At 44.2% G+C, this 13,441-nt stretch overlaps 1 protein-coding gene across 1 annotated transcript in view; it reads left to right on the plus strand.

Annotated features, from left to right (window-relative positions):
• stk10 (serine/threonine kinase 10) overlaps nt 1-13,441 on the plus strand; it is a 64,465-nt gene that overhangs the window by 22,373 nt on the left and 28,651 nt on the right. Inside the window, exons 3-4 of the mRNA XM_029671762.2 lie at nt 9,538-9,586; nt 11,594-11,743. Of these exons, the coding sequence (XP_029527622.1) occupies nt 9,538-9,586; nt 11,594-11,743 (199 nt within the window). The remainder of the gene's footprint in view (nt 1-9,537; nt 9,587-11,593; nt 11,744-13,441) is intronic.

The raw sequence follows: 13,441 nt of genomic DNA on the forward strand, positions 1-13,441 counted from the left end.
TGCGAAAGGTACATTCTCCTTTCTACAAGGCCTCTGCATCGAGACTGCGTCAGCTCGTTGTGTTTTGATAAAGGGCCGTGTGCAAATACACGTACAGCTTTCCAACCAAACATTTCCTGTCTGTGTGTGTCCTTGGTGGGGTTTCAGTTTTCTCTCTGATCTCGTTCTCACCTATTCTACATTTTAAAATGGTGCAGCCTATCATTGAGTGTACATGGGCAGTATAGTCCGACATCAATGTGATCTTATTCAAGAGGCCCAGGTTATTTCCTCCAGAGTGAGTAGCCAGAGGCAATGCTCACTTATACACCACTTCCCACTATTTATTTATGCTAATGACCCTGTTAAGATCGGCGGTTTAGATGACACAATAGAACTATGTCATACTTGGATATCATCAGAAAGAATCAGGTTATAGTTTGACCTCTCTCTCCAGTGTCGGAACAACCCAATATGTTTCTGGGTGGAGATGAGTTGTCTGACCATAACACCTCCACACAAACACTGGCACCACAAAGTGAGAGTATTGCCTCTCCCTGGCCAAGGGCCAGTGCCAAGGGGATGATTAAAGATGTGTGATCCCTGGAGGATGCCAGTCTGCCTAGGCTGGGTGGGGTGTCTCTGCTGAAGAGAACCGGCAGTTGGGCTTTGGGCCTCTGAAACCCCCCTCTTTCAGCTGGAGAGCACATTCCGCTGCCCACCTACTCTGTTCTGGGGAGAGAGAGAGAAGGCTGTTTGTTCTCATTTAGGAACAATCTGTTTTCCAGCCACAGCGTGAGAAACAGGGGGCCTTTACCGTAGGGTAGCTAATTGACTGGTGACATTAACACACACAGACGTACACACAGAGACATGATCACGGACAGTAGACGCACACACACGGACAGTAGGCGCACACACACGGACAGTAGGCGCACACACACGGACAGTAGGCGCACACACACGGACAGTAGGCGCACACACACGGACAGTAGGCGCACACACACGGACAGTAGGCGCACACACACGGACAGTAGGCGCACACACACGGACAGTAGGCGCACACACACGGACAGTAGGCGCACACACACGGACAGTAGACGCAGACAGCAGACACACATACAGGCGTAGACAGCAGACACACATACAGGCGTAGACAGCAGACACACATACAGGCGTAGACAGCAGACACACATACAGGCGTAGACAGCAGACACACATACAGGCGTAGACAGCAGACACACATACAGGAGCAGACAGCAGACACACATACAGGAGCAGACAGCAGACACACATACAGGCGTAGACAGCAGACACACATACAGGCGTAGACAGCAGACACACATACAGGAGCAGACAGCAGACACACATACAGGAGCAGACAGCAGACACACATACAGGCGTAGACAGCAGACACACATACAGGCGTAGACAGCAGACACACATACAGGCGTAGACAGCAGACACACATACAGGCGTAGACAGCAGACACACATACAGTCGTAGACAGCAGACACACATACAGGCGCAGACAGGCGCAGACAACAGGCGCAGACAGCAGACACGCAGACAACAGGCGCAGACAGCAGACACGCAGACAACAGGCGCAGACAGCAGACACGCATACAGGCGCAGACAGCAGACACGCATACAGGCGCAGACAGCAGACACGCATACAGGCGCAGACAGCAGACACGCATACAGGCGCAGACAGCAGACACGCAGACAGCAGACACGCATACAGGCGTAGACAGCAGACACGCATACAGGCGCAGACAGCAGACACGCATACAGGCGCAGACAGGCGCAGACAGCAGACACGCAGACAGGCGCAGACAGCAGACACACATACAGGCGCAGACACGCATACAGGCGCAGACAGCAGACACGCAGACACACATACAGGCGCAGACAGCAGACACACATACAGGCGCAGACAGCAGACACACATACAGGCGCAGACAGCAGACACACATACAGGCGCAGACAGCAGACACACATACAGGCGTAGACACACATACAGGCGCAGACAGCAGACACACATACAGGCGCAGACAGCAGACACACATACAGGCGCAGACACACATACAGGCGCAGACAGCAGACACACATACAGGCGCAGACAGCAGACACACATACAGGCGCAGACAGCAGACAGGCGCAGACACACATACAGGCGCAGACAGGCGCAGACACACATACAGGCGCAGACAGGCGCAGACACACATACAGGCGCAGACACGCAGACAGGCGCAGACACACATACAGGCGCAGACAGCCAGACACACATACAGGCGCAGACAGCAGACACACATACAGGCGCAGACACACATACAGGCGCAGACAGCAGACACACATACAGGCGCAGACACGCATACAGGCGCAGACACACATACAGGCGCAGACACACATACAGGCGCAGACACACATACAGGCGCAGACACACATACAGGCGCAGACAGCAGACACACATACAGGCGCAGACAGCAGACACACATACAGGCGCAGACAGCAGACACACATACAGGCGCAGACACACATACAGCAGACACACATACAGGCGCAGACAGCAGACACACATACAGACAGCAGACACACATAGACAGCAGACACACATACAGACAGCAGACACACATACAGGCGCAGACAGCAGACACACATACAGGCGCAGACACACATACAGGCGCAGACAGCAGACACACATACAGGCGCAGACAGCAGACACACATACAGGCGTAGACAAGCAGAAACGCATACAGGCGCAGACAGCAGACACATACAGGCGTAGACAAGCAGAAACGCATACAGGCACAGACACACATACAGGCGCAGACACACATACAGGCGCAGACAGCAGACACACATACAGGCGCAGACACACATACAGGCGCAGACACACATACAGGCGCAGACACACATACAGGCGCAGACACACATACAGGCGCAGACACACATACAGGCGCAGACAGCAGACACACATACAGGCGCATACACACATACAGGCGCAGACACACATACAGGCGCAGACAGCAGACACACATACAGGCGCAGACAGCAGACACGCATACAGGCGCAGACAGCAGACACGCATACAGGCGCAGACAGCAGACACACATACAGGCGCAGACAGCAGACACACATACAGGCGCAGACAGCAGACACACATACAGGCGCAGACAGCAGACACACATACAGGCGCAGACAGCAGACACACATACAGACAGCAGACACACATACAGACAGCAGACACACATACAGACAGCAGACACACATACAGACAGCAGACACACATACAGACAGCAGACACACATACAGACAGCAGACACCCATACAGGCGCAGACAGCAGACACACATACAGGCGCAGACACACATACAGGCGCAGACACACATACAGGCGCAGACAAGCAGAAACGCATACCATTTATAAGCTTTTGTTCACTTCTGGAATCACTCCATCTTGACTAACTAGCCAACTTCTGATCTATCAAACAGACCCTGTCTTACAGGACCAGTTATTTTCTTCATTATTAGTTGAGGGACTTCAGCCAGCCATGAATGTTTTCATCTGGAGATCAACCATTAATAAACTCTAGAACTGTATTAGTAGGTGTTAACAGATGGATGGTGTGTCTCTTAGTGTGCAGTCAGTGTAGTCTATTGCCACTCATAGGGCCAACACAAAACCCTACTGCACACTGTGAGACTGAGTATAATTTATTCCTTGTGAATAAGTCTATCTCCTTGAGGCTGCCTCTTGATGAAGAGGGGGCTCTCAGTCTAAAGAAATGCTGCTGTGTTCTGTTCAGTTGATACCAAGCAGAGGTAGAGGTAGAGACTGGGAGAGGAACCATATAACAGGAGGTGAATGATGTCCGTGTAGGGTCCCTGTTCTTGTTTTTATCCCCCCAGCACAGCGCCACTCTGTTTACTGTAAATATGCCCTCATCCTCTTTTGTTCCCCATCTCACTCCCTTCTACCCACTATCTCAGTGGAGCCGCAGTACATCACATAGAGCAACGTGTTGTCTGTCTATTACTGTTCTTCATTCTGAATCCATCCTGAGGACGTACTGTAATGTACCATCAAATCAAGCTTTATTTATATATATAAGCTTTATATTTCAGACATGCAATGCACTGTGCTTAACAGGAAAATACAAAACTATTAAATAAAAGCTTAAATATTTACTACACAACAAACAAGATTAAAAAACAAAAGAGTGACACAAACTGAACAACTAAAAAGCACCCAGAGGAAAAGCAAAGCTAAAAAGACATGTTTTAAGATCTCTTTTAAATATCTCCACAGTTTTGCCCTCCCTCAGGTACTCTGGCAGGCTATTCCAGAGTCTGGGGGCAGAGTAACTAAAGCCTGCCTCTCCATGCGTCTTGGTCCTAGGCTTTGGGATAGTTAAAAGGCCAGTGCCAGAGGACCTGAGGGACCTACTGGGTACAGAACTTAAAGCATGTCTGACATGTATTGCGGTGCACAATCATGGATTGATTTAAAAAACAATAGAATCTTAAAATGAATTCTAAAACTCACAGGCAGCCAGTGCAGAGACCTTAAAACTGGTGTAATGTGTTCTCTCTGTCTGGTCTTGGTCAGTACCCGTGCTGCAGCATTCTGTATGTTTTGCAGTTGACCAGTGGCTTTCTTGAGTAGACCAGACAGGAGAGCATTACAGTAGTCAAGCCTGCTTGTAATCAACATGGATGAGTCTCTCGGTAGCAGGTTGAGAGAGAAACGGCCGCATCTTGGCAATGTTCCTTAAGTGGTAAAAAGCTATTTGGTCACATTCCTAATGTATTTTTTAAAATTTAGTTCAGAATCTAAAATAACACAAAGTTTTTCTTTTTTTTAACCTGTTTGGTCTTTATTGCCTGTGAATTAAAATGTGCGACTAGATTCTCTCTCTGTGCTATGGCCCCAACAATAAGTACGTCAGTCTTTGCTTGATTTAGATGGAGGACGTTGTGAGGCATCCAAGTATTTAAATCACAAATACAGTCTAATTTATCTGTGGAGCTAAAATCCTTCTCAGAAATGTAAAGTTGTGTAGCAGCGGAAATCAATGCTGTGCTTTCTGCCAAGGGGTTATATCCATATAGGGATGTACATCTCTCACACACACACACACACACAGTTGAAGTTGGAAGTTTACATACACGTAGGTTGAAATCATCAAAAGTAATTTTTCAACCACTCCACAAATTTCTTAACAAACTATAGTTTTGGCAAGTCAGTTAGAACATCTACTTTGTGCATGACACAAGTCATTTTTACAGCAATTGTTTACAGACAGATTATTTCACACATACCTGTGTCATAATTCTGTGTCATAATTCCAGTGGGTAAGAAGTTTACATGCACTAAGTTGACTGTGCCTTTAAACAGCTTGGAAAATTCCAGAAAATTATGTCATGGCTTTAGAAGTCTCTGATAGGCTAATTGACATCATTTGAGTCAATTGGAGGTGTACCTGTGGATGTATTTCAAGGCCATATCTTAACTCAGTGCCTCATTGCTTGACACCATGGGGTAATCAAAAAGAAATCAGCCAAGACCTCCATAAGTCTGGTTCATCCCTGGGAGCAATTTCCAAACGTCTGAAGGTACCACGTTCATCTGTAGAAACACACTGCCTGAACAGGCAGTTAACCCACTGTTCCTAGGCCATCATTGCAAATAAGATTTTGTTCTTAACTGACTTGCCTTGTGCTTTGCTGCAACTTCACAAAATAGATGGCATCATGAGGTAGAACAATTAAGTGGATATATTGAAGCAACATCTCAAGACATCAGTCAGGAAGTTAAAGCTTGGTCGCAAATGGGTCTTCCAAATGGACAACGACCCCAATCATACTTCCAAAGTTGTGGCAAAATGGCTTAAGGACAACCAAGTCAAGGTATTGGAGTGACCATCACAAAGCCCCGACCTCAATCCTATAGAAAATTTGTGGGCAGAACTGAAAAAGCATGTGCGAGCAAGGAGGCCTACAAACCTGACTCAGTTACACCAGCTCTGTCAGGAGGAATGTGCTAAAATTCACCCAACTTATTGTGGGAAGCTTGTGGATGGCTACCCAAAACTTTTGACCCAAGTTAAACAATTTAAAGGCAATGCTACCAAATACTAATTGAGTGTATGTTAACTTCTGACCCACTGGGAATGTGATGAAAGAAAGAAAAGCTGAAATAAATCATTCTCTCTACTATTATTCGGACATTTCACATTCTTAAAATAGTGGTCCTAACTGACCGAAGACGGGGAATTTTTACTAGTATTAAATGCCAGGAATTGTGAGAAACTGAGTTTAAATGTATTTGTCTAAGGTGTATGTAAACTTCCGAATTCAACTATATATTACTACCATTCAAGGTTTGGGGTCACATAGACATTTCCTTCAACAGTGAAGAGGCGACACACAGTTCCTCTGTCCAGTGTCTGTTCTTTTTGCCCATCTTAATCTTTTGTTTTTATTAGCCAGTCTGAGTTATGGCTTTTTCTTTGCAACTCTGCCTAGAAGGCCAGCATCCCGGAGTCGCCTCTTCAATGTTGACGTTGAGACGGGTGTTTTGCGGGTACTATTTAATGAAGCTGCCAGTTGCGGACTTGTGAGGCATCTGTTTCTCAAACTACACACTCTAATGTACTTTCTCAGTTGTGCACCGGGGTCTCCCACTTCTCTTTCTATTCTGGTTGTAGCCAGTTTGCACTGTTCCGTGAAGGGAGTAGTACACAGCGTTGTACGAGATCTTCAGTTTCTTGACAATTTCTTGGCAGTTTCTTGCATGGAATAGTCTTCATTTCTCAGAACAAGAATAGACTGATGAGTTTCAGAAGAACATTTATTTGTTTACATTTTGAGCCTGTAATCAAACCCACAAATGCTGATATTCCAGATACTCAACTAGTCTAAAGAAGGCCAGTTTTAGTGCTTCTGTAAACAGGACAACAGTTTAAAGCTGTGTAACATAATTGCAAAATGGTTTTCTAATAATCAATTAGCCTTTTTAAATTGATAAACTTGGATTAGCTAACACAACGTGCCATTGAAACACAGGAGTGATGGTTGCTGATAATGGCCTCTGTACGCCTATGTAGATATTCCATAAAAATATCTGCTGTTTCCAGCTGCAATAGTCATTTACAACATTAACAATGTCTACACTGTATTTTTGTCCAATTTGATGTTTTAATGGACAAAAAAAGTGTTTTTCTTTCAAAAGCAAGGACATTTCTAAGCGACCCCAAACTTTTGAATGGTTGTCTGTGTGTACAGAACCAAAGATCGAATCTTATAGAATGTGATATGTATTTTCTCTGAATTATGTTCTTCAAGGGTGATGTTTGACCTAAATGGGTCCTAAAACCAATTTTAGAACCTTTACCTGTCTATCACTGGAACGTTATTCAATTCCCAAAGTGTCACTATGCATAATGCTGATTCTTTTCATGATGGAGAAAAGATGTCTGGGAGATTTCTTAGAACATGAGGTTGGAAATCACTGTCGGTACACAGTTGTATGAACTTAAATACCACGTCAATGTCGCCAAGGTGCTACCTAAGCCAGTTTACTTGTGTATCTCACACAGTGGTTGCAAGTCTGCATCAGCTCAACTTAACTTGCCCGACTGAGCAGTCAGTGGCATAAACTCAGAGGGCTTAGCCAGTGAAACGGCATCTTTTAACAGTCATCAATTATTAAGATAGTTCTCTCCAAGAGGAACCTATACAGGCTGTAGTTTATATGCGGTCTGACCAGTTGGATCACATCTTTCCCCAGTGCAAAATTGCTCTTGTCATCTGGAAACCATGCCAACATTCCCTCAAAGGGAGAAAACTGCTGTGATTTACCTACAGTAGCAGCGATAGATATAATTATCATTTAGATTCCACTAAAAACTTCCTGTTGTCTATACATAAAACCACAAGCTGATAAAGCATTTTACAGTAGGTGTTTATCATGTAGTCATTTGAATGGCATTCAGTGGACACAGCCAATGTTGAGGTTGTACCAGGTATGCCTTCCTCTTAAGTCTATTTACCTAGCTTGTCATTCACATCTGAAGTATTTGTTGATGAGAGGATAAGTAGGGATTTAGGAAAAAACACAAATTAACCTCAAACTCCAATGGATCCAATGTTAATACAAGGCCTCACAAACACCACTTTTTAAAATCACCTTATGCCTCATAAGACGCCCTTGTTTTACTGTGGAGGCTAGCCAAGGCTGACCGGGACATGGGCACCTCCCTCGGCTGGGGATGGAGTCGTGTGTGTGTGTGTGTGTGTCCACTTATGTACAGTGACTACCTGTAAGTCCTCCATTAGTTTTGTTGCTTTGACAATGGTGTTATAGCACAGAGGTGCATTAATGGGTTGGAGAGGGCCTTTTTTGCAATGGTAACACAAGACCTAGTCTGTGTTACTCAACTGTCAGGGGATTATGTAACAGTGAGAGATGTATGCTGTTGATGAACAGTGACAAGCCATCTGAGTGCCTTGGATAAAGAAACATGCATGTGCGCGCGAACACACTTCTGAGGTGCTCTCAGAATCCCTTAGACAACGTCGGTATGTTAAAGTTACTGTACTCCATCAACCCTCAAGTCATGTGGACTATGATCAAAACACCTTTCTACTCTGGCTTTATTGTGCTCGGCCCCCTTTTGACTTGCATGACTCGTTCATAAGTAGCCTTTGACAGTGCAGATGCACGGGATTGTTGTCAGTGGGCTTTTTTTCTATTCTGTTTCTGCCTTTCCTCAGCTCTTGCTGTTTCACCTTGGCAGGGATGGTATTTGGTTTATGTTACAGTGACAGTCTGTTATCGCATCCATCGCTAAACACACACTGACTGTAGTGCTGTTCTGTACGGCCACGGTGAGAATCGCCTATAGCGACACGAGGCATTGTAGAGTGATTGAGAGGGCTTTCAACACAGATGTCAGAGACAGGAGTGTACGACTAGAAAGGGAGCTGTTGGTTAATCTCCTGGTGACTGGGCAGTGTCAGGCGTCTGCTGCTGACGTGCTGTCTTTTATTGTATAGGTTATCTGAGTTCCAAGAGGCCTTACTGCCTACAACTCCTGTCTCGCTCTCTTCTCTAGATTTCAGACATTCTCTCAGGGCCATACAGCAGAGAGAGACCAGTGTATCTCAGTAAGATTGAAGGCAGCTAGGCTACTACCTGTCACTTCTCTGGGCCTTCCCTCTCGTCTCCTCTCAGCCCCCCTCCATTTAATCCATCTTCTCTTTCTTTACCCCGCTTCCTTTTCTCTGGGAAGCTTCTGAAGTGATCACAGTAAAAGTCAAACAATAGCTACTAACATATGTCTGTGACTTTAAAGTGCGTCATGTTGATGGTTCTCTAGAAAATGTGACTTTCCATGGAATCCCTCTTCCCTCTTAGGAAGTTTGTATTTAGTTTGTATTTCCTGATGCAATTGTATTCCATTTATATTCAGTTTGTATTTTCTGATATATTTGTATTCAGTTTATTTCCTGATAAATCCCAATACTGACTCTTTTCCTCTTTGTCCACACAGATCATGATTGAGTTCTGCCCCGGAGGAGCCGTGGACGCAACGATGTTAGGTACGGAGACGTTGTGGGGTCCGGAATGATTGGATCCCTTGATAAAGATGAGCAAAAAATTATTCAAATTCTGAGCTATGTTGTATGCTAAATTGGAAGCAAAATAGCCCCATAACATGAAAGATCCACCACCATATTTTATAGTAGAGATGAGGTATCTTCTGCACATGCATTGTTCTTTCGACAGGCCAACGTGGAGCTGACGAGGGCAGTCCATAAGCGCAGACGAAATATATCAAGGATCCAGAAAGATTCTGTATGGAGGAATTTTATAAGATCCCTCCCATTGTTCTCCAATCTCATAACACATTTTAGAAAAAGGCTCAGTGTCATTATCCTCGCAATGCAAGAGGAGGGTGCTGAAGTATTTATAAACAGGGAATCCAATTATTTTTCTCCCATATATTTTAGAGATTTTTATTACTTTATCTGGAACTGTATTAGTATAAAATAATATACTTTTTCTCCCCAAAAATGCATACAATATAGGTCAGTATTTGTGTTATTTATTTTATGCAGTATTTTTTTGCTCCTCTTTATCAAGGGTGTCAATAATTCCAGACCCCACAGTACTGTAAACAGCGTGGTGCTTCATGGGTTTGTGCTCTGTGCTCTCTCCCTTAGAACATTGCTTTCATAATCTTCCTGCCTCTCCCATTTGATGTTTCAGATTCTATACCTCAGGCCATAGCTGCAACTGCCAAGGCATTGTTGCTCTTAAGAATATTGCTTTATTATAAAATAATTGGCGAACAAGGCCAAGTGACGTCACGCTGTAATGGATCTGCTATTGTTGCAAAACACTAAGCGCAGATGGAGAGGAGACCCCTGGTAGTTTCCATGTAAAAGGACCGATGAGCATCGACACGTTAACTTCATATGAGCATGTTGAACTGGGTGTCAAATTAAATCGAAGAGTCTATATTTTTGAGAAATTAAGGCATATATTTTCAACCATTTTCCATCCTAAAAATCTGGAATAATGATTTCTGGTCAAACTGTTGGAGAAGGGGTCTTAGAAAACATCATCTACCAGAAAAAGTCTTAAGTTATTAGAAATGCATCAACTAGAGCTGTCAAATGACAAATAATTAAGTTAGTTAATGGTATTAGTTAATCGTTACCAAATCGGTAATGGAATTTCAGAAAAATCTCTAATGTCTGCAATTGAATTGGCTGCAATGGGGAAATCATAGTATTCACAAAAAACAGTAGGGTTCACAAGTTTAGATGGCACAGTAAATAGTCTAATGTACTGTTCAGTAGATCTGAGTACACAATTTACTGTACTGAACTATAACCTACTCTACTGAACTCTGCTCTACTGTACTGTGGAGATTCCCTCCAGCTTCTACTACAGCAGTCGCTGGCCCCAAATACAGCTAACCAAACACCGAAAGAATCGAGATTTACATTTACATTTAAGTCATTTAGCAGACGCTCTTATCCAGAGTGACTTACAAATTGGTGCATTCACCTTATGACATCCAGTGGAACAGCCACTTTACAATAGTGCATCTAAATCTTTTAAGGGGGGGGGGGGTGAGAAGGATTACTTTATCCTATCCTAGGTATTCCTTAAAGAGGTGGGGTTTCAGGTGTCTCCGGAAGGTGGTGATTGACTCCGCTGTCCTGGCGTCGTGAGGGAATTTGTTCCACCATTGGGGGGCCAGAGCAGCGAACAGTTTTGACTGGGCTGAGCGGGAAGATCACATGCTAAAGCAGGCTAATGTTTTCTCAAAGTCAATTTACACTCTCTCGGCTCTCAGGGGGCAGTGACCTATTAAGACTTCCTACATCTTGTACTGGCAGAAGCCCGATCTGCTGCATAGGAAATACTCAGGTGACCCAATAAACCACCTTGCCTTCGGGGGAGTTCTGACTTGTTACCAGTAAAAATGGGTTGTACCATTTTTCTCTTGAGGAGATTTAAAGTAAAACTTTTGTTGATGTGTAAAGTGATGTCTGTTACCCTAACCGGTGTCCTCGCCTCTTTCTGTTCTGCAGAGCTGGACCGGGGCCTGATAGAGCCCCAGATACAGGTAATCTGTAAACAGATGCTGGAGGCCCTGGTCTACCTGCACAGCATCAAGATCATCCACAGAGACTTGAAGGCTGGGAACATACTTCTTACACTGGAGGGAGACATCAAGCTAGGTGAGTCTCTATATTCTTCCTCACATTGTTTTACCCATAGAATGTATTCTTCTAGAACATGGAGACCTCTAGAATGCTAGAACCAGTGTTCTACTTATTGGGTCTAACCATCCCCCTTAATCTTCCTCTGTTATCCACAGTCTTAAACTATTTGGATTAATTCTCCAATAAGCAACAACGACTTCTCATTGGACATTGTATATTGGTCACGGTTGGCTTTGGAAAAAGTGGCTGTTATCTTGTTGGAAAGCAGAGCGTGATGGGAATGTTCACATAAATCGACCCAGTTAGAAAAAGTCCTTCCCTGAGTCATCTTGGAAGAATCAGATGTGAGATATGTTGGAATGCGGCATTCTGATAAATTCTTTCTCCATGTGATTTATAGATAGTATTCTGTTGTTTCAATATCCCTGAAGTTCTGTGTGCTGAGGATTTGGGTCCAAAAGGTCTATCAGATTTTTGTTGAATCGCCACTTGCCAAACTATACGGCTGCTTTGTGGAGCCTATAATAGCTTTATAAATGTCAGTCTGAGAGAAAGGGAGGAGCAGGGAAGAGAGGAGGACTGTACTCGAAAGGGCTGCCTGATAACGCCCGTGAACTTTTAAGGACCCCCTGGGAATTCTCCGGCTGTCAGTGACTTCCAACCCACTGTCTGAACTTCAGACAGTCTGACTGATTTATCATGTTACAAGGCCCTCTTCAGTGCCTCACATAGTTTCACTAGGACAGACTCCGGAGCTTTGTTTTAATGACTGGGAGAGCCTCTAATGGAAAGTTGCCCAAATAAGACCGACGTGTACAGTACAGTTCTCATGGCCTGTCATTTTGTTCCATAGATGTAGAATTTGGATCTGCTCCTCAGGAACGGACAACAGATACTCTTGCTCTCTGGGGAAAGTGGAGTATTTTCATCCTAGATCATAGGGTTGTCCCATTCTCAAATCAAATCAACCATCACTGAAAAGGCATTGGCCCCTAAAGAATTCCTCAAGGCCTAACAGAAATCAGACACTATACTTACCAAAGGGAATTCTGAAGTCTCAGTTCATGATTTAAGGAACGGTTAAAAGGTCAAATATGACAAAAACATGTATTTAACCTTTGTTTAACTAGGCAAGTCAGTTAAGAACATTCTTATTTACAATGACGGTCTAGGAACAGTGGGTTAACAACCTTGTTCTGCCCCCGAACGACAGATGTTTACCTTATCAGCTCGGAGATTCGATCTAGCAACCTTTCGTTTTACTGGCCCAACTCTCTAACCCCTATGCTACCTGCTGCCCCGATTCTTTCATTGTTAATAAGAATTTGTTTTTAATTGTCTTGCCTAGTAAATAAAGGTGGTAGTAGCAGTAGTAGTATAAAAGACTACAATCTGAACTCTAGACTTAACATTGCCCTGGTCTCATCCCAGGCGGTCTCTGGTAATATCCTGAGGAAGACACATGTGTTGCTAAAGCAGAAATAACATCTCTGTAAGTGCTGGATCATGTTTGGGGAAATGGAAAGGTCGTTTGGGATGTTATACCCTGTGCTGTAAATTTAATCAGTCAGCTTTGCGTCTTGTCTCTGATGTCATGGCAGTTTTACGGTGTAGAAACACACATTCCTCCCCCGGAAGAAGAAATTAGGTTATAACACTGGCCTGTCAATCATTCTCTCTACCAAGAAATGGAATTCTGAAAAAAATTTGAAA

Source organism: Oncorhynchus nerka, linkage group LG10 (assembly GCF_034236695.1).
Source record: "Oncorhynchus nerka isolate Pitt River linkage group LG10, Oner_Uvic_2.0, whole genome shotgun sequence".
Lineage (NCBI taxonomy): Eukaryota > Metazoa > Chordata > Actinopteri > Salmoniformes > Salmonidae > Oncorhynchus > Oncorhynchus nerka.